The sequence below is a fragment of the Cyprinus carpio genome, chromosome A7 (genome assembly GCF_018340385.1).
Source record: "Cyprinus carpio isolate SPL01 chromosome A7, ASM1834038v1, whole genome shotgun sequence".
Taxonomy (NCBI): domain Eukaryota; kingdom Metazoa; phylum Chordata; class Actinopteri; order Cypriniformes; family Cyprinidae; genus Cyprinus; species Cyprinus carpio.
In genome coordinates, this window is record NC_056578.1 from 24,019,991 (window position 1) to 24,040,997 (window position 21,007).

Genomic DNA, 21,007 nt, shown 5'->3' on the forward strand with positions numbered 1-21,007 from the left:
GGCGTTACAAAACTTAACTCAGAACACGAAACTCTCAAACGGAAAAGAAAAGAAGTAAAGTTTGACGAGACTAGGTAGTGTTTCTTCTCATTGTGGCTAAGTAGCAGCAGGCGTGCAGGCCGAAGCACGCTGGAACGGCGCTCGAAGAACGCTAAAAGTGATGACAAAGCATGACTAAAAGCTAAACTACAAGCAAAGCTAAAAGCCGGCATGACTGATAGCAAAAGCTTGACAAAAGCTAAAAACTAAAAGCAAAATTTGATGGTGTCCTGAGTATTTAAACTGGCCTTTTGGCCACACCTCAAATGTTGTCTTGACCAATTAGATATTGTCTTTTCTCGTGTGTTGCATTGTTTGTCCCACCCATTCATAAATCATATGTTATCTTATCAAGCACGAGGTCCGAATTTTCCCGCTCTTGCAGGGTATAATTTGGACATGATTCCTATAACAAGAATATGATACATTTGACAAATAACTAATGGTCAGAAACGTTTCAAGCAAGAATATTCGAACACACACATACTAAACATGAATATGATCCCTTAAGCTATTCAAGAGTTATTTATAAAGACATACACAATAAGTGATTAGAAACATTAAAATCAAATGTGTCGGTTACCATAAATGATATGGAGTTAAGCAATGGACTGATATCCATTTAGAAGTCTTTTTTGAGTTCATTTTGGTGCATATATGCATTGGAAGGCATTCTCTGTGCCATTCTGGGGAGTAAGGATATGTCCTGTGGAGACCAGAGGGGTTAACAGGTCTCCTTAGGAATTTCAGTCTGGTTTTGCTAGGTGGGGGGAAGTCAATCCAACGATCTTGTTTTCTCTGTCATGGCTTTACATGTGAGGCTCAGACTGTCCATCTCTTCGATTACTTGCCCCAAATTAGACAATCTCTTCTTCGAATTGAAATTGTCAATAATTGTTCTAATGGTGTTAATGTTGAAAGCTGTTCTGTGAAAGAGTCGGTTATCAGACTGTGGTGCTGGGAGTTGATTTACAACATCCTGCCTTTCTGTGGAATTCGGCTCATGTTTCAACCAGGCTCCCGATCGAATCTTTAATTTGTCTGGTTCACGCTACACTGTGTTTCCTGAAACCATAGTTCAAACGAACATTCGCAAACAGCGTCACAAACTTGCGTGGTCAGAGCCACAGCTCTTGAGAGCTCGTTAGAAGACTAGTTTCTTGTTAGCAAGGGATATGGGCTTAAATAAATATGATCTTGGGCACAATAAGCAAGCTAACATGCAGTACAATCTATATATTCCATTCTATCTAATATAAATGCATTTTAATCGATGTATTTTTGCGTGTCCTCTAAAATCGCCATTTTTGAAGAGTACGCATGTGCATAAATACCTAAGGGAACTCCGGGGGATGACGTAAGAGGAAACCCGCAATGAATCAAACATCAAATGACAGGGAACAAAAAAATAGTAAATTAGTCATCAGGTGCCATGTTCAATACAGCAGCATCTTAGAGATGTCTAATCAGTTAAATAGCAGAAGTTATTCCTCCACCACATGTGTGCGATGTCATTAACAATGGCCCTATGTTGTTGAACTAATGTGGTTCAAATGAAGGAGATGCGACCGTGTTCGGGAAACAGTCGTAACTTGCGAGTTCGTTTCAACAAAAATGCATCGTACTATGATGGTTAATCAGCGAGTTACATTGTTGTACGGGAAATGCACCACAGATCATTTCTGACAATGGATTAGTAGAAAATAGTCAAATGTAGCTATGTGAATATATTTATAATGCAAATATAGTTAGGAATATTTTTTATTATTTAAAGCTGTGTATGCTGTAACATTTTATATGTTGTCAATATTGTGACATTGTCTGTTTTTGTGCATTTCCACCTGATTTCCAGATCAGGCTATATTTTGCTGTTAAGGACTTAAGACTATGTGATTTTACCATGAATAAAAGAACAGAAGTGATGAATCACTGTCACGCATAGCCTCTCGTGGCTTGTTGCATAATTTGAATTCACACAATCTGTTTTAATGAGTTCCCTTTCAGTCAGTCATGTTCAACATTACGTCAGTGACTGACGAATTGGGATCTCGCTAGAGAGACAAATCGCCTTCGAGTGTTAACAAAACAAGCCAGTGAATGTTGGCGTGCAAGATTTGCGTCGCGCACCCCGCCCTGCAGCGCGGGTATATAAGGAGAGCGCGTGCAGTCGCACATTCAGCTTTTCGCTTTGGAGGCAAGCCTTTCAGCTTCCTGAGCAGAGTGTCATCAAGACAGCCTTTTGACGGTTGAGTGTTGGTGTTACGGCGCGTCAGCAGGGGTTGCCAGTGCTGTTGCTTTGATCTCGGCATGCTGCAGCTTCCCATTCTGCGGTCACGCTGCAACTCCTCCTGGGCACTTCAACACTTCGCTGTTCTCACAAAATCTAAAAGAGCAATTACTAAAAGAGCTCCATGAGTGACGGGGTGTCTTTTTAAAGATGTCTTTTCACTCACTTTCTGGATGTGGTTGCTTTCTGGCTCCATCTGATGGTCATGATCGATCACGGAGAGGCAGCGTTCGTGGATGAGTCATATTCCCATTGCGGTAATATGAACATTGCGGTGTTGCGATCACTGCTCCTCTTCGTAAAACGAGGAGGAGTCCCCCTCCCCATGCCCCGTTCTAGTTCCTCTGCCCAGAGGAGGACTACTTTGGCTCATCGCCAGGGTGATCTGAGGGCCACAGTGAAGGCTTCCCCGCCGAGCAAGTGTCCACGGGCCCCTCACTCCTCCAGCGCATCGTACCCTCTGGTGTACCGTGATGCGGATGCTGGTGCCTCGGACAGGACGGGGCCCAGCACTTCATACGGCCCACCAGCAGATGACCTGATGTCGATCACTGCATCGGGAGACGAGCCAGGCTCTGGAGATGAAGATTAGGCTGCGTTGCCTCCTTCTGGGAGAACGGAGAGTGCCTAGAGTTGCTGGAAGTATGACTTGCTCTACGCCGCTTCAAGCAGAGGCTTCGCGACAGGCACATACTGGTCCGGACGGACAATACTGCGACCGTTGTGTACATCAACCACCAGGGCGGTATACGCTTCCGTCGCATGTCGCAACTCGCCCACCATCTCCTACTTTGGAGTCACAAGCATCTGAGGTCGCTTCGTGGCATTCACAATGGCATTCATTCCCAGGCAAGTTTAATCGTGCAGCCGACGAGCTATCACGTCAGCCCGCGACTCCACCCCGAGACAGTCCAGCTGATCTGGAGATGCTTCAGGGACGCTCTGGTAGACCTGTTTGCCTCTCCGGACACGTCCCACTGCCAGCTGTTCTACCCTGGCAGATATGAGGGAGTCTGACAAGCACCGCTTCTTGGACTCTCCGATATCCCCTCGGCACGGACCCTCGGCACGGATGCGCTGGCACACAGCTGGCCTTGGGGTCTACGCAAGTATGCGTTTTCCCCCAGTGAGCCTTCTCGCACAGACGCTGTGCAAGGAGGCTGAACCCTCCGCGCCCTCACTTGGTACCTTCTTGGGATCTCCCCTTGGCCTTGAAGCAGGAGCCCTTCGAGCCTCTGCAGTCAGTAGAGCTTAAGTTTCTGTCGCTGAAGACAGTGCTCCTCACTGCATTGGCTTTGGTCAAGAGGGTCGGGGACCTGCAGGCATTTTCGGTCGTCGATACGTGCCTTGAATTCGGGCCGGCCAACTCTCACGTTGTCCTGGCCTGGATACGTGCCCAAAGTTCCCATCATGCCTTTCCGGTGGTGAACTTGCAAGTGCTGCCCCAGGAGAAGGCAGACCCGTTCGCGCCTTGCACATTTACGTGAACCGCAGGCAGAGCTTCAGGACCTCAGGCCAGCTCTTTGTCTGCTTCAGAGGACAACAGAAGGGAAAGACTGTCTCCAAACAAAGACTTGCCCACTGGATAGTGGAGGCTATAGTCTTAGCATATCAGGCCCATCGCTTACTGTGCCCCCTTGGAATGAGACCACACTCTACAAGAGCTGTGGCTTCCTCCTGGGCTTTGGCACGGGGCCTTGATAGCATACATCTGTAGAGCTGAAGGCTGGGCGACACCTAACACGTTTGCGAGATTCTATAATCTTCTTGTAGAGCCTGTGTACTCTCGTGTACTCACCTCAGATGGCCGGTAATGCTGGACCGGCTCGGTGTCAATCACTCTTGCTGCGCCATTCCCCTCTACGTACCAGATACGTGTGCTTAGGTGCTACGCAGTTCAGTTTCCCTCTTGGCGAACCCTGTTGAAGTTCCTCCCGCACCCTCGGCAGTCAGGCGTGGCAGAGCACCAGATACCAGGTCCAGCACTCTTGTGTATGCCCAAGGTCAGCCCTTGTGCTGGGCTAGGTGCCCGTGTGTAGTAATTCCCCCTTCGGGTGATCCCACATGTGTATTCTTCCAACGTACGGCTTCCCTCACGTTAAGCCAGTGTCTTTTTCCTGGCAGAGATTTCTCTGCCGTCTCTGCTGCATAGTGATCTCACCCCAGGCGGGCTGAGTCTACCGCAGGGACTTCCATACACTGGAGGGGGTCAGCAATAGTGGCACTTTCCATCAAATCCCAATTCGTCAGTCACTGACGTAATGTTGAACGTGACTGACTGAAAGGGAACATCTCGGTTATGTATATAACCCTCATTCCCTGAAGAAGGGAACGGAGACGTTACATTACGTCGCCACAGTTGCTGTACCACCACTGTACGGCCGAGGCACACTGTCACGGCTCCTCAGCGTAAAACTGAATGTGCGACTGCACGCTCTCTCCTTATATACCCGTGCTGCGGGGAGGGGTGCGCGATGCAAATCTCGCACGCCAACATTCATTGGCTTGTTTTGTTAACACTCAAAGGCGATTCGTCTCTCTAGCGAGATCCCAATTTGTCAGTCACTGACGTAACGTCTCCATTCTCTCCTTAAGGGAACGAGGGTTACATACGTAACCGAGACGATTTCATGAATTTCTTGCAAGGATTGTGGTCTACTCCATCCTATGCTGTTCACTTTTAGAATCTGCATTTTTTGTTTTTAACTCCTAGTTGACGAAATTCTGTCTGCTAATTGAATGACATTTGCTAAACATTTTCTGCCCGTCTGCCTGAAAAACAAGCATCCCTCATATATCCCACCTCTCTCTCTGTCTCTCTCTTTTTGTTTTTCTCTCATTCTCTGTGATAGATACATATAGACAGGCTTCATACAGTATGTGGTGTGTTTGGCAATGTCATGATGTCTGCTTTAATTCTGGAGTGATTGTTCGATAACGGATATAGCCATGTCGGGCAGGCACTTGTCATCATCTCTCTGCTTGTAGCCGTTTTCATTGGCAGCCATGGAGAGGGATGGATTGATTGGGTGAATAGGTGAGCAGAGGAACGTGGGTGATGAGATAAGGATGTGAAATTAAAAGATCCATGAGCACTTTATAGAAAATGCTTTTTTTCTGTCATCCTCAAACGGCATCATATTTTTGCGAACAGATCGGGGGAAAGACATGATGGGATGGCCCTCATTACATACACAATGTCACTCTTCCTCTCCTCTGTAAAATTAAATAGATGCACACAGGCCTCAGCTCAGTATAGGATGATAATAAACAAATAAAGTTTGTGTTGCAAAATGTATTCTTTAAAAAATATAGTTGCATAAAATTATGACATTATAGTAAAGTGCTGTTTGAATATGCCATTGCCATCAGTATAAAAAACATACACAACTATAAATGCTAGAACTTGTTTAGTGAAACTGAACAATGTCACTAAAGTGACCAAAGTTAATTAATCAGACACGCACTGTACATATATTCACAGCCCAGTCTTTATCAGGTCAATAAGTTCTGTTGACTTGTTTACATTTTACTGTCATGCTCAACTTTCTGTTTAAAGTGGGCCACAATTTCCAAAAGTCCTTCAGACATCTTGACTTTTGCAGGACAAGTGTAGAGAGAGAAGTAGCACTTGTTTCTGATGAGTAGTGTGGTTTAGATAAAATCCCCTGGTTCAAAACCCACAGGCAAATCAAGCTTGATTCAGAGCCAGTCGAACAGGCTGTCCTTGTTCCCTGTCCAATGAATCTTTGGATATAAATTGTTGTTTACATTTACAACCAAGTTTTGGAACTTACATACCATCACACAAATGGTACCATTGATAGATCTGTTTCAGTTTAACTGTTTAAATTTGTAGAGATATAAAAATTTACACTGGTCTTGGCTTAATATGCGGAGAGGTTGAGGGAGCCAAAACTTTCACCATCGATCAATTTCTAATCAAAAATCAAAACAAAACATTTCAAATTAATTTTAAATGCATTTAAATTGGCTATTTATGTCTTTGAGAGGACTTTCAAAAACATGATGTATTAGTACAACTGAGGTGTTGGAACAGCTGGTACATTAAGAAATGCATATCTGGAATAAAAGCGTAGTGACTGATACAATTGCCAATTAAAACCAGTTGAAAAACAACTTGAAAATCGAGCCTGACACATGTTTCCATGGGCTGTCTTGAATAATTTGGAATGTCGGGACAATTTTTTACAAAATAAAATATGCAGTTTCCAGAATTTGTTTGTGTGTGTGTGTGAAACAGATTGTAATTCACATACTGCTCTGAAATGGGCTTATGTTATTTACTATATTTTTATTTGTCAATATGACAAATGTCATGTATGAAATCTGATGAAAATATGTTTCATTTTTAAAGGCCTCATTATTTGCTCTTCATGGCAGCTTTGCAAGACCACCACCGCTCCTGATCATTTGGCTGCTATCTTCTTTCATCATCTGTGGACAGATCTTTTCTCTGTTTATCTTTCATTACCTTTGAACCTCATCCAAATCCAGCATACAGTCCTAAATGCAACAAAACACAAACCTTCATGAGGCATTTTTTTATTTTATTTTTTTGAAAAGCAGGGCATCTTACCCTCATGCAGTCCCTTTCCCCTGAGAAACGCTCAGGCTCCCTGACTCTGTCCCCAGCCTTTCATTTACATTTAAAGTGGCTGCAGACAGGCCTGAGTGCAAAGTGGATGGAGGAGGCCTCCACAGTCTCTAAGCTCTAATAAATGGAGACTCTGAGGGGTTCTGGGGATTGGCTGTGACACAAGGTTAACCTGGGTGCAGTTTCATTCGCAAGAGTGGGTCAAAGCTCAGCGCAGGTGAGAGTGAGATTTAGTCCCTCATGTGTGAATATGCAATGTGAGAAGGCATGTTTGTTAACATGGCTGCATTTGCTCTCATTTAGCATTTCTTCAGTACTCTATGGAGAAAACACATTAGCAAATCATGGATAGTGGCCCAGTATTTCTTCTTGTATGCCATATGTGAATATAGTCTAAATTCCTAGTTGTGAAACTGAAATATGTATGATTTAGTTAGATTCCTTTAAATTATTTAACATTATCTAGGTACTTCATTAACAAAAATGGGTCAGTGACATAAGATTGGCCATGATAAAGAAAAGTAAAAATATCTTTTTAAAAATCTCCTTTAAAAAAAAAAATATCAAAACACATGTGCTTAGAAATATACTCTTTGGTTACTGTGATTTTGCCAAGTAAGACATGTTCCTAGATTAACATCTTTTGTTGATCCTGGATCAACATTATTGTCCAAAAATATAGCTTTAACCCAATTCCTACCCATAAGTTATTCCTAAAATCAGTGGGAACTGATAGCTGATTAACAAGGGTGTAGAAGCACCTAACCCTAATTTTAAGCCTAAAACAGATATTTCCTGAAAAGTTAGATCTCAATTCTGATTGGTTGATTGGAATGTTGTTCTTGGTGAAATCACGTTCACCATACTCTTTGTAGTCATGTTTGTTTCATGTTAAATTTTTAATCACTTAAAAAAAAAAGAATTAATACTTTAAAGATGTCAAGTAGTGAAATTAAAATATTTTTAAGATATTTTTTTTAAAGAGATTTTTTTTTTATCATGATTTCATTATTTCTGATTTAAAAAATGGCTCATGATATTTTAAAAACCTGAACTTGCCCAAACAAAGGTCAAATTATATGATATTGTAAGACTTTGACCTTGACACAGTCAATAGGGTCTGCATGGGTCTTCTCCATGTGACCAGTTCCTGTTTTATGGTTTAATTTTCTGGATTTTGGTTGCATCACATGACTCTTGTTTGGACATTTTTAATACTCAGTTTAGGGGTGAAGTTATTATTATTATTATTATTATTTGTAAAGCAGAGAGAATATTTGCCGCCTCTGTTTCTGTCCCTGTACAACAAAAAAAAGTATTTATATGGCAGTGATATATGTTTAGCGAGCTTGGATGATCTCTGTCTCAAGAAGTGATGTTGTGGTGCAGAATAGCTCAGCTGTATTTGAGACCCAGACACTAAAAAAAGTGTCTTTCATTTTCTCTCAACCGCAGCAGCTGATAGGCACTTTAGTTCACACACTCCCTCATTCTCGTTCTGTCACACACACACATACACCTGTTTATAGAGACCGGGCTTTAATGCTGTCACAGGCGGGAGAGTGGGAGAAGGAGTTCTTTGATGAGTGAAAGACAGACAGACGGTGATGTAAGGAGAGATGAGCCGCTTGTTGATTGTTCTGAGGCATCGTGCTTAATCATATGGAATGTAGCATTAAGAGTGTACAGCGAGAGGAATGGGCTTGGATAGATTAAAATCCTAATTAAAGAATCTCCAGCAGACAAGACCAGCTTCGGAGACCAACTCAGCTGGTGTCATTAGCATAGACGCCATCTGGGGGCACTTAAAGAAGTCTTTCTCTCTCTTTTTTCTTTCTGCTCAACTCATTCTGTTCTGTATTTCTTCGGAATGTCCAGATTCTTCACCTTGGCTTCCTTGCATCGCCATTTTATTTTCACACTTTTCTTGCCTTATCTTCCTGCGTGTTTGACGGTCTGTTTTTCTTATATATCTTTCTCTCTCTCCACTATCTCAGTACTGCCTCTTAACCCCGCTTCCTCCCTCTGTCGTTCCTGCTCCGGCAAAGTAAACAAAGTCAATTATAATTCCACACTGCATAATTATTTTCCCTTCTGTGTAATCTGTAAAAAGCCTTTTAATTCACCCTCTCTCTCTAAATGCATTATCAAAGCTGTGCTTGAAAAGAGCAACTTGCCTGAGAATCAAAGTAGGAGAAAGTGTTTCATCTTATATGTTAAGCTTTTTTTAACTAATGCATTTTGTTTGATTCTATCATCCTAAAATATGCTTCAATCCACATACATTATTAGAGTGTACACACTCTCACACTTGTGTTGTGCTATGTTCCTTTATGGCTTATAGAACATGGCTGGTAATTGTTCGCACATTTAGATCAGTAAATCACTGAGAGATTCCCACCTCTCGTAATGAATAAGTCTAATGCCCTATTTGTTGCTGAAAACTGTTAATTGTGCAGGTTTTTTTTTTTTTTTTTGACAACCAGACAGAGCACCGGAAAAGAGGGTAATATTAGTATTTCCTCATTAGTATTTTGCTCAGTTATTAACTTGGCAGTGTTTCAGAGTATTCATTTAAAAATATAGAATGTCAACATTAAAGTTTCTGCTTTTGGTGCCACTAAATGAAAATAGCTTCATGACATCAAAGACATCCTTAGGATGAATAAAAGTTACATGCTAAAATTGATTTATCACAGATTTATCCCAGTGACTAGCTATAATAAAGTAAATACATTTGCATGGCCTGATTCAAAAATAATGTTTTTGTGCATGGATTTTAGGAGCAAAAATTCAGCTTTCATCTCTAAGCTGGTCATCAGAATCATGTGTTCCAGACAGTCATGGAGTAATAAAGGAAAAGGGTGTTGGTTAGAATGTATGGTAACTTTTGTTGAATTCTTAAAGAATATTTGCTACAGTTTATATCCATGGCTATTTAATGCTCATTCTAAGGTGTGCAATTATTTTCCAGTAAATGCACAGCTATGCAGTAGTTTTAAGTCTGACAACTGTGTATCACTTCACTAAATTATTAGTTCAAAGCTTCTTCCAGTCTACAACAGCAAATGAACTAAAACTCTGAAAGACCACTGACCAAGCAAACAAATAGGACTTAACAATAGAATAAGAAATACAATTTCCATGTTTTTCCAAATAATTACCATTTTTCATGGATAAAAACTTGTTGTATGTGTTATCCTTATTTATGTGTTTAAGGATTAAACATGTAACAACATTATTGAAAGGAACCACTGATTTTAGTGTTCTCAGAAGTTACCAAAGAACAGATATCTCTGATCATCTGAAACAACTGCTTAGTCAAAGACAAATTGTTACCTGAAAACAAATCCTTTTTTTTCTTTTGACAAAAAAAAGCCCACACACAGGGTGTCATATTTTTTCATAAAATACAAAAGCTCTGAAAGCTTTAAAAATAGTCACATACTGAAAAAAGGTCCGGAATTCTGATCCATCAGCTGAAAATATTACAACATCCACAGCGGTCTAAGAAAATTCAGTTATTGCAACCACACAGTGCTCTTTTTTAACCACTGCCCCCAGATCCACACAGTAGGATAAATGTTTGTACTCGCATGTTTCAGGCTGAAACCTATTTTGCTTGGTGTATTTTAGAAGATGTCAGTCTCCCTGGAGCAATACACTAAAGTCCCTAAAATCCTTTTTTAGTGCTAATAATCCTGAAGAGCATTTTACACACCCACTTATCATTTTCCTCAGACCCTCTTGATTGTTTCTCACAGATATTTGTCATTTCATATATCTTTTTAGTATTTCAGTATTTTCTAATATATAAAGTAATTTTTAAACAACAGATGAGCTCAAGCACACCTGTCACACACACCTCCATCTCAGCACTGATGACACGCTGTATACCCTCTGATGTGCTCTCACTCAGTCACCATTTTTTCTCTTTGACAGTTGAGCAGAAAGGACAGCTGGAGAAGGAGAGTGGTCTGCAGATACTTGAGGCTGGACTGAGTGATGTAAGTCAGAAGAAAGGAGTCTTCTTTCTCTCCCCTCTTCCTCCCTCACCAATGATGACATCCTCCTTTCCCAGAGTGCAAGCCCTTATTGAACATGTTTTACTCACAGAATCTGTCCCCTAACTTAGCATTCTTTTATAGATGGTGTATATATCGAACTCTAGAATGAAATTTCATGGATTAGCAACAGCACCACCAGCATTAAACGGATAGTTCCCCCAAAAATGAAAATTCTGTCATTTACTCGCCCTCAAGGTGTTCCAAACCTGTATGAATTTCTTTCTTCTAAAACACAAATAAGTACCTTTCTAGTAGTACCTTTTTTCCATACTATGGAAGTCAACGGAGACTAACAACAGTTTGGTTACCCAACACATCTTACACCCGAAGGAATGAGGATACATCATTAAACCTCTTTCTGTGATTGTGTGCTATATATTTATATACATCTATCTCTCTCTCTCTTTCTCTCTCTCTCTCTGTGTGCGTGTGTATGTCTGTGATTGCCATTAAATAGAGCTAAGCGGCTCTTTATGTCACTGATTCAATTCGCTGTCTGCTGCAGAGGCAACATGCCAAATATACTCTGTCAATCAAAACGGCCACACAACAGAGAGAGAGAGAGAGAGAGAGAGGATGGAGGGACAGATGGTTATTAGTTATCTCAGTCAAATACATGGAAAGAGATGTTTTGAGACTATTGCCTAACACGTAGACAGTTGGCAATTTCACTGGATACTTTACTATAAAATGATTAAAAGTGCTGTGATGCATGAAACATAAAACTATTTAAAACATAAACTATACTGCACAGGTATATACAACTGGGTAGATTATCTTAGATTAAAGATGGGAAAACCTGTTTTGCTTTTTGGGATAATAATCAGAGAGGATATCATTGTATTGTTCTCAGAATTTAAGGAAACACAGAGCGAATGAGTCTGTTCTTATCCTAGGACATTTGATCTCACACCCATTGACCACCTGCCCTTAAGTCTGTGTTGTTCTGGTGGTAGATCTTTAGCGACCCATTGAGCACTGCTTAACAATTGCATTGATGCAACATTGCCTGTTTGACCACTGTCAGAAAGAGAAGTGTTATGAATTCTAGATTTTTGATGATGATTTCATGCTGATTTCAGTAAATTAACATTTATTAAGCTAATATCAATGATGAAACTTTTTTTGTGGTTTAAAATTAATACACATTTTACATGATGTGTCACTTACATACTGATTTCTCAGAGAATGTAATAGAGAATTCATACAGTATGTTTGTAAATGATCGAGAATATGGGATTGCTTTTGTTTTATTTCCATAAAATTTAAACACTGCTCTGTATAGACCAATTTGTCAGTGGAGTACAAGAGACATGGAATTATTTAGAATCCACTTCATGGGGCAGTCATGGCCTAATGGTTAGAGAGTCTGACTGTGGGTTCGATTCTCGGGGAGGTGAACCCCAACTGCTCCCCAGGCACCGCAGGAAAAATGGCTGCCCCCTGCCCCAGGTGTGTGTTCATGTTGTGTGTGTTTGTTCAGCACTCACTGCTGTGTGTGTGTGCACTAGGATGAGTTAAATGTAGAGCAAAAATTCAGATGGGCTCCATACTTGGCCACGTCACGTCAATTTCTTTTTATTTTTCAGCATTCAAGTCAGTAATTTCCTGTAAATTTGTGAGACTTCCGATTCATTAGCTGCAAAGTGACTTAAAATAGAGGATCATAAGCAGTTTGTCACAAACTCAAATCATGTTCATTGTCGGGTTTAGAAATCTAGATTAGGAAACAAGCTATATAAATAACAAGAAGAACAATAAGGTGCAGTAAACACCAAGCCCATTTTCACTACAACCCAGTGTGTTTATGATTACAATAATACATGAAAATAATATTATAACAAAAAAGCAGCATAATGGTCATAATGGAAGCAGCTGCCACCGGTAGCCTTGCACTGCATTGAAAACAAGGTGCATTCATCCACAGTATTTAGGGTAAAATGTTGTGTTTTAATCATTCACAGCACATGACAGTAAGTGATTTGCAGGAAGCAGTTTAAAAATCTTTTTTTGGAATGCGTTTTAAAAAGTGTTGGAATATTTTTGATGATTTGCATGTGTCGTCAAATGTAAACATTTTATTTTTTTTGTGTGTGTGACTTTGGACAATCACTGAGATAGATGTTTTTAATTTTCAAGCTTCTTTCCCTCTGCTGTTTGCCACGTCGCTTCCATTACATGAAAATCCAGGCATTGATTGTTTGCCAAGAATTAACGTCAGGCATATTCCTATTGAAAGCAGCACTTTGATAACCCATCCTCCCACCTCCACAAATTGTTTTCCGATCCACTTAGGGTTGTCTCCATGCCAACATAAGACAAACACAACAATAGAAAGAGGAAAATAAATAAATAAATAAAGGGATGCATGTTTTTTGACACATTAAGCAAGAGATGCAGCCATCTCGCTAAGACAATAACAGGATTAGCTCAAGTGCTGTCAGTCTGTGAGCTGACATAATGCAGCCTTTAATATTCATAAAGAAATTAAGTGAAGAAGGTTTTGAGGGGCAGTGGACAGATGTGATGAAAGGAGAGGGTGCGTGTGCATCCACATCGATAAATATTCATCGAGGCCTCTCAGCGGAGGTGAGAATGTAATCAAGTAGGGTATTGATGTGCCGGCAGCCTTTATGAACCTGGTCTAAATGAGCTTTCCAATAGAGAATGTGACCATAAGACCTCAGTATGTGTGCCACAAACAAGCAAAGAAGAGAATACATCGCAAAACAAGCTGCGCTTCTTCCATCTCATCCATTATCTTTTCATCCACTGTAACTGCTGGGTTGGTAGTAAAATTTGTCATCAACATTATTATTTGAATTTGACAGGGTCATGAAACAGCTTTTATTCTTTACTGGTATGAGCGTATTTGAGAACTATGTTTGCAAACTATTCATGAGTGTATACATTTTTCAGCGCCGACTGACAACATATTATGTTGTTTATAAAAATGAAGAGTAATTAACGATAAGATTGATCTGCTGGACATGTTTAACATCCATATTGACCCTTTTTAAAATCTAATTTTAACAGCAAGGTTTTTTTTTTTTTTAAACCCAGAGCTCTCATTACAGCGCTCTAAAGATAATACTACCCTTTTTGGCCCTCTCTTTCTCATTCTCTCTGCTCACACACCTCTGATAGTTATTTTCACCATGCTGTATGAGTACAGGGCTGCTGTCTAAAGTTTGTCATCTTGGCCCGTTTTGTTGGTAATTAGCCTTAATCACGACTGCACTGCAGGGGTCGGCGGAGGCGCAGGACTCTCAGCTGGAAGGGAAAGAGAAGTTATCTCAGCTGTTTGAATGTGCTCAGATGAATAGTGCTGAATAAAATAAAAAGACAAAAACCTTGTCTGCTTATTTACCTAGCAGAAGTGTGTGACAGTAGGTGGACTGACAAAGGTTATGAAAGGCATAAGGAGAAAAAGATGGGTATACTTGTAGGACAAAGGAAAAGGATCATAAGCAGATCTTAAAGGGCCATGACTGATCTAGGAAAAGAAAAAAATAAAGAAAAGAAATAAAAAGAAAAATGCCTTCCCATGGGGGCCAATCAAGTCATAGGATTGCTCTCACTTCACGCATGACTGAAATCTCTCTCTGTTTCCTTCTGCTAAAGTAATGGCAGAAGTGCTTAGCTAGAGATCTGATATGACAGTGGTAGATGTGACTGTGGTAGATGTAGACTGAGGTAAGGAAATGTCACAGAGATAAGGAGGGAGGATCGATAGGCCTTCCACAGGTCACACCTCCATGTGGGCACATGCAACATTTAAAAAGAAGACATGATTATTTGATGTGATGTCTGAATGTCATATAGAGCTCCTGCATGTAGAGCTCTGTTGTTTTGATATTTGTACCTAGGTGTATTTTTTTTTCTGCGCAATACAAATACAGAGGGTGGCAGTAGAGATTTTTTCATATCGATATACAGAATATATTGAATATGTGTGAAATCTGGTAGAGATGAGAAGACAAAAAAGTGTGTGATGGAAGCAGGGAAGGGGAAAAATTCTTTTTTCAGTTGATAGTTGATAAATGTGTTGATTAATGTTTTAATGAACTCATTTGCTGGCCAGTATATCATATCTTTCTCCCTGTTAAAAGATGAACCTCTTTATAGCTCCTTCTCTGATTAAAAGATAAAAAAAGTGAGAGAGAGAGAGAGAGAGAGAGAGAGAGAGAGAGAGAGAGAGAGAGAGAGAGAGAGGATGGGATGAAGAAACACAGGGTTATGCACAAAAGATGAAAAATAAAAGGGAACGGAAAATAGGGAGAGCAAGACGGGATATGAGAGTGGGAACGTGAAAGAGATATACATAGCTCATAAAAGGCAATAGGAAAAGCATGACCTTTTTCCCTCTTTCTATCACAGCCAGAGGTCACGGGGGCACACAACACCTGGTGATATCACCCGCCCCCTGACCACCTGTATGTCAGCTGGCCCAGTTGTCATAGCGACAGTGACTCTGCCACCCCACGTCAGCTATGATAGGGGTTTCCATAGCGACTAAATCCCCAACACTCTATGTCAGCTGCACAGGCCTATCGTTAACTCAGTCTTTGCCTAGCAGTTGGTGGGAAGTGTGGGAGACATCCAGGTGTAGAGAGGTGATGGAAGGAGAGCTTTAAAAAGAACCGTCCATCATCATACAAAACCAGCTGTCTGTTTTTCTCTGCCCAAAAGCCTCAAGATAATATTTTTGTGTGAATTTAAGGTTCAATTTGTTAACATTCATTTATGAAAAAGCTAACATGAACTAAAAATGAACAAAATCTTTATAGCTTTTATTAATCACTATACATATATTAAATAATTTGTAACATTTAAGTAATACATAAATCATAAATAATTAAATAAACGTACAAAATATTAGGAATGAACATCAGTTAACAATGAAAGATGGTATTTATTAATTAAAATGAACCTAGATTAATAAATGTTGTAAAAGAAATATCTATCGTTGGGGTTTAATACTTAATGCGAAGGCATTAACTAATTTTAATGAATTTAACCTTATTATGAAGTGTTAGCATTTTTGGTAGTGTGGTGGTGGGTTTTTGAACTACAGCTGTTTAAGTTTTCCTAGCAATATATGGGATGGAAAAGATTTAAATTCCAAATAAAAAGAAGAACAATACAAAATCTTTCATTGTTCTTGTGGAAACAGAATGTTCTGAACAGTTTTTGCAAATCTCACATCAAGAAAAAAACTAGTTAAATAATAACTTGGTAACTAGGTAAAAAACTGAGCTTTTTTGTGTATGAGATAATTATCAAAACAATTCAAAAAAGGGGAAAGAAAATAAAATATAAAGCAGGCTGCTTAGGCTGAGAGGACACAAATATAAATGAAGAAAGACTGGCCTGTAAGTATTGCTATCAGATTGGTCAGAGTTGGACTTTTTTGACATTTGGAAATTCTGTAGGCTACTTTGATGGGGCATTGGATGCACTTGTGAAGAAACTGTGGATGATTGGAGAAGGTCAAGTGAAGTATTTTAGAGGAGAAGAGATGTGTTTGAGAATGGTATTCATGTGATGATCAGTGAAGTGCTGGAAGAAAAGTTTAGAAGCTTTTCAGGAGGGATGGGCTGTGATGGCATCTGGCACAGGAGCAGGTAGAGGGAAGGATGTGTATGTATGAGCCGCTGCTGTTGGCTACTTTATTCTCAAATTAGCAGGAGGCAGATCCTGTCAAATGGTACATATGACTGAGTATGTGAATAAATTGGGGCAGGAATTATTTCAGGTTGTTTATGCATGGATGCAGCCATTAGCAGGAGAATTCTCCAAGCACCACTTCAACAGATAATGTAGGAAGGAGCAGAAAATCATCTATGACAGGCAGGAATCTCAACTGAGATTTTCCTGATGTGTGTGTGTGTGTGTGTCTGTGTGTGCGTGTCTTTGTATATACATTACATGGAGAAAATTAAGCATGTCTACATGCCTGTTTTCATAGAATAGTCTTAGTGAAAGGCTTGTAAACCTTATCTGCTTATTTACTTTCGCTTATTTCCCCTTAATTTAACCAAGTAGGCCCTTAAAATGCAAATTCTTATTGTAGAATGGGATCTTGGCAGGTAACGAGATAGTTCAACCATAAATACAACAGCAAACAATAAATAAATAAATAAAAGACTGGAGACAGAATGCTAAATTAATTGAAACATGAAAAGTCAGTAATCATTAAAAGCTGTTATAAAGAATATTTAAACATGTAAATTAATAAAAAGACATAACATATAGGCAAAAAATTATTAAATGAGTTTTTAGCCATGCACTTCATCAAAACATCACAAAGAGAGAGCGTTAGTGTGTATTTGTATTTGTATATGTATGCGAGCACAACCTCAGAGAGCCTTCCCAGACTCTCTCTTCATCCCTACACTGACGTTCTCTTCCCTTCTCTCCCTCCCCCAACCCAACAAGAGAGTAGAAGTGGAAATAAACGTTAGCATATAATACTATGACATGCCAAGAAAGGGATTTGCTGTCAAATCACATCTTGCAGGTGAAAAAACAGGAAGAGCTTTCTCCAGTAAGTTCACAGATTCAGGCCTTTTCACCAGACCTTCATTACAGATTTTTGCCTGCCTCGCCCTGCTAGTGTTACACATCATGTTACATATGTGCCATGCTGTCATATGCGCAAATGCAATATGCACCCACATCTCATTTCCGCAGTAAAAGCTCAGTGGCAATTAATGACTTGTGAACTATTGTGAGCTAAAAAGAGTCAACTAAATACAACTTTATGCTATAATTCGGCTTAGTGTTATTCAAGATGTTTTATTGCTGTCCATTCTGGTCTTGAACAATATCAGGGTTCTTTCTAATACTGTAATTAAGGCATTAAATTGAAACCTGAAAATGCCTCACACTTCTAGCACTTCTAGACAGCAGTTAATTTAACAGCTCTGCAGTTGGTGTGTAAGCTGATGTTTTACCGCAGCACTTGAGAAGTCTTTGGGGGAACATATTGGTGTTTCTATTGTGATATGTAAATGGGGTTTCCGTGAAAATCCCCATTCGCACTCATGACTCATTAAGAAGCTTCTCAGAGTCACACGTGTGTCAGATATTAGACAGTCAGAAGACAGGAATACTAAGAAAAAAGGAATACGAAGCTAGACAAAGGCATTCACGCTTGGTTTGTATTTTCAGTTATTCTCCCACATTTGGTGCTTTATTTTATTCAAGCAGTTGGATGTGGTGATGATCTTACACTAAATTATAAGACAACGTTTTTATATATATATACTGTTTTTAAACATTTATTGCTCAGAATGTGAAATTCACAAATGTATTTACTTAAAAGGTGTTTGCAAGACTGAGCTCAAACTGTGGAATGTGCTGAAATGTACATCAATTTGTATCAAAGGGATATTTGATAAATTTCTTTGCCTTATTAGAAATGACCTTGAAGTTGATAATCAGCCAGACAGAAAGGAAGAGACAAAGTTGTGATCACCATGGCAACACATATTTGTTTCATTGAAGGCCAACAAATATGGCCTTTGTGTCCATTGTGCAGTGAATATCTGCTTTACCCCTAATGGTGGCTTTCAGATTTTGTGCACCCGATACCGCTCTATAATGTGGGGCTTCATTGGTGGTTAGATCGAACATCAGTTTGCTGTGTACACTTTACGTGAGGGAGATCACAACTGCACAGACGAAAGCCGGCTGTGAAGATCACCTCAATCTAATCAGGTGAATGATCAGATTATTATTGATTCAGGAACAGAAGGTCAAAAGCAGCTGCACAAAAGGCCTGTGTGAGCTTCCATTGTACAAGTAGGGGTATAAAAAGTATCAATATTTACCTAATTATTTCCGGTCTTGCATGTGAATTTATGATGGATGCTTTGCTCAGTTTGAAATTTATGACAAAACATAATTGTGAAACTTCTTACTGTTGTTATTTACACAATATTATTTTGTACATTTAATTGTTTATAATTTATTTAAATATGTGCCAGCTTGAGGAGGAGGTTACTCTGATTTCTTACAAGTTTTCTTCCTCATCTACTTCAATAGTTTTTCCTTGTTACGATCGCCTTTAACTTGATTACTGGGGGATTTGCAAGGCAGTAAAGCTGTTTTGGAAAAATATGTTTTGTAAAAATACACTATACGAATTTAAAAATTTAAGCCATTTCCTAACAGGCCCACATGGCATTATGCTTTAGTCTGTTATTTATTAAAAGCAAAATGTTTTTGATGAAATCCTGACGTGACGTCGTCATGTCTAGACATGTTTATGTATAATAATTCAGTTACTGGAATTTGTGCATTTCTTACATTGTATAATGTACAGTGAAAGTCAGTGAGGTCCAATGTTGTATTGTGTTTTATTATATGGACAAAAATTATTTGCAGAAGAAAATACTTGTACTTAGAATACATACTTGTTTAGAATGACATGAGGATGAGTAAATGATGTCAGAATTTGCATTCTTGAGTGGACTATCCCTTTAAGTCAGGTCATGGTTGTGTCTGTTTTTGTTGTTGTTGTTGTTGTTTGGAGCAAACAAATAGAACAGATTGATCATAATTCATGATCTATTACCATAAGCATTTTGTTTCAAACTTTAACATGTCGTACTGTCCACTTTGAGCCAGTCTGGACATAATTTAGATTTTTGTGCCAGTCCAGAGATTCTTTACATCTCCACAGCAGAGCCATGATATTTCTGCCTCAGACATCAAAGCAAATGATGTTGTTCTCCTAATGCAGAGGAAAGAGGGAGTAACACAAATGAAATGAAATCACAGATAATAAACTTATCCTGAAATACCAAGAGTGCGGCACACAACTTCAAAGCTTAACCCTGTTTCCTCTATTTCCATCTCCTTTCTTTTTTTTCCCAGCTTCTTTCAATGGTCTGGAGATGAAAGTCCTCTCTTTTTAGTGCATATGCTTTTTATATGTGCACATCCTGTTGTGTATGTTTTAAGCATTTAAATGTAAAGTGGCTGTGGCATGTTGAACCCTTTATGATAATCTTTATTCCAACAGCACCTCAAAACTCAAGGTCTTTTTTATTATTTCAAAACTACATTGATCAACTGCTGTCTTACCTTTCCAGATTTTAATAAAGGCAGGTTATTGTTGTATCAAACCAAAAAAAAAAGGACAAAAAGATTTTCTATAGCCATGTTCTATCTTTTATCGGTGTTGTAAATGAGAGGTCAAAGATCCCGTCGCTTGGTTCTTCAAAGCTCAGCCATGCTATTATTTGCAACTCTAACTGACATCATAAACACCTACACTTGCAACAGATGGAGGGCATCCTAACTTCCTGTGCAAAAACACTGTGTGTTAATGAGGTGCCGGAGTGCTAATGTGGTGTGTAATGTTCATATTGTGTGAACCTGTCAAATGAAGTGTGTGTGTGCGCATGTCTGAGCTTCGATGTTATAACTTTGTTTATGCTGCATTTTTAGAGTCAACCTAATGTTCCGAGATCTGCACTGCCTGTGATAGAGATTTCAGCGGGCACATCAACCCGACACTAACAACAGCCATGCCGTTAGGAGCCCGGTCTGCCTGCTTGAAAAGTAACTTAAATGTCAGCGGTTGCTGTGGTGGATCCCTGTGTGAAATGTCATATTGGAGCAGCCGCTACAGAGCGACTTTCTCTCTCCTCTCCCTCATTCTCTCTCCTTCTCTTTCATGGGAGCAAGGGCTCCAGAGGATGGATGAAAGCAAGGAAAGAGAGGCGGACTCACAACTCTTGCAACCTTTTACCATGGTCTGACCTTTTGGTCAGGGAAAGAGCATTTGATGGCAGTCTGTGCAGGCATTCCCCCCCCCACCAATCAACCCCTGAAGCAGCTCTCCAAAGCAGTGGATTTTTTTTTTTTTTTCATTTATGAGTCTTGAAAGGGAATAGTGAGTTATATGTGGGCACCTGAATCTAGCCCTCATTACAGCTTCCTTTCCTTCTCCGTTTTAAAAGGTAATGGCTAGGTCGGCCT

General features: G+C 39.7%; 1 protein-coding gene across 2 annotated transcripts in view; it reads left to right on the forward strand.

Annotated features, from left to right (window-relative positions):
• LOC109064506 (receptor-type tyrosine-protein phosphatase N2-like) overlaps positions 1-21,007 on the forward strand; it is a 184,171-nt gene that overhangs the window by 111,781 nt on the left and 51,383 nt on the right. For both annotated transcript variants that reach the window (XM_042760507.1, XM_042760506.1), the window contains one exon: positions 10,887-10,951. In XM_042760507.1, coding sequence (XP_042616441.1) covers positions 10,887-10,951 — 65 coding nt within the window. The remainder of the gene's footprint in view (positions 1-10,886; positions 10,952-21,007) is intronic.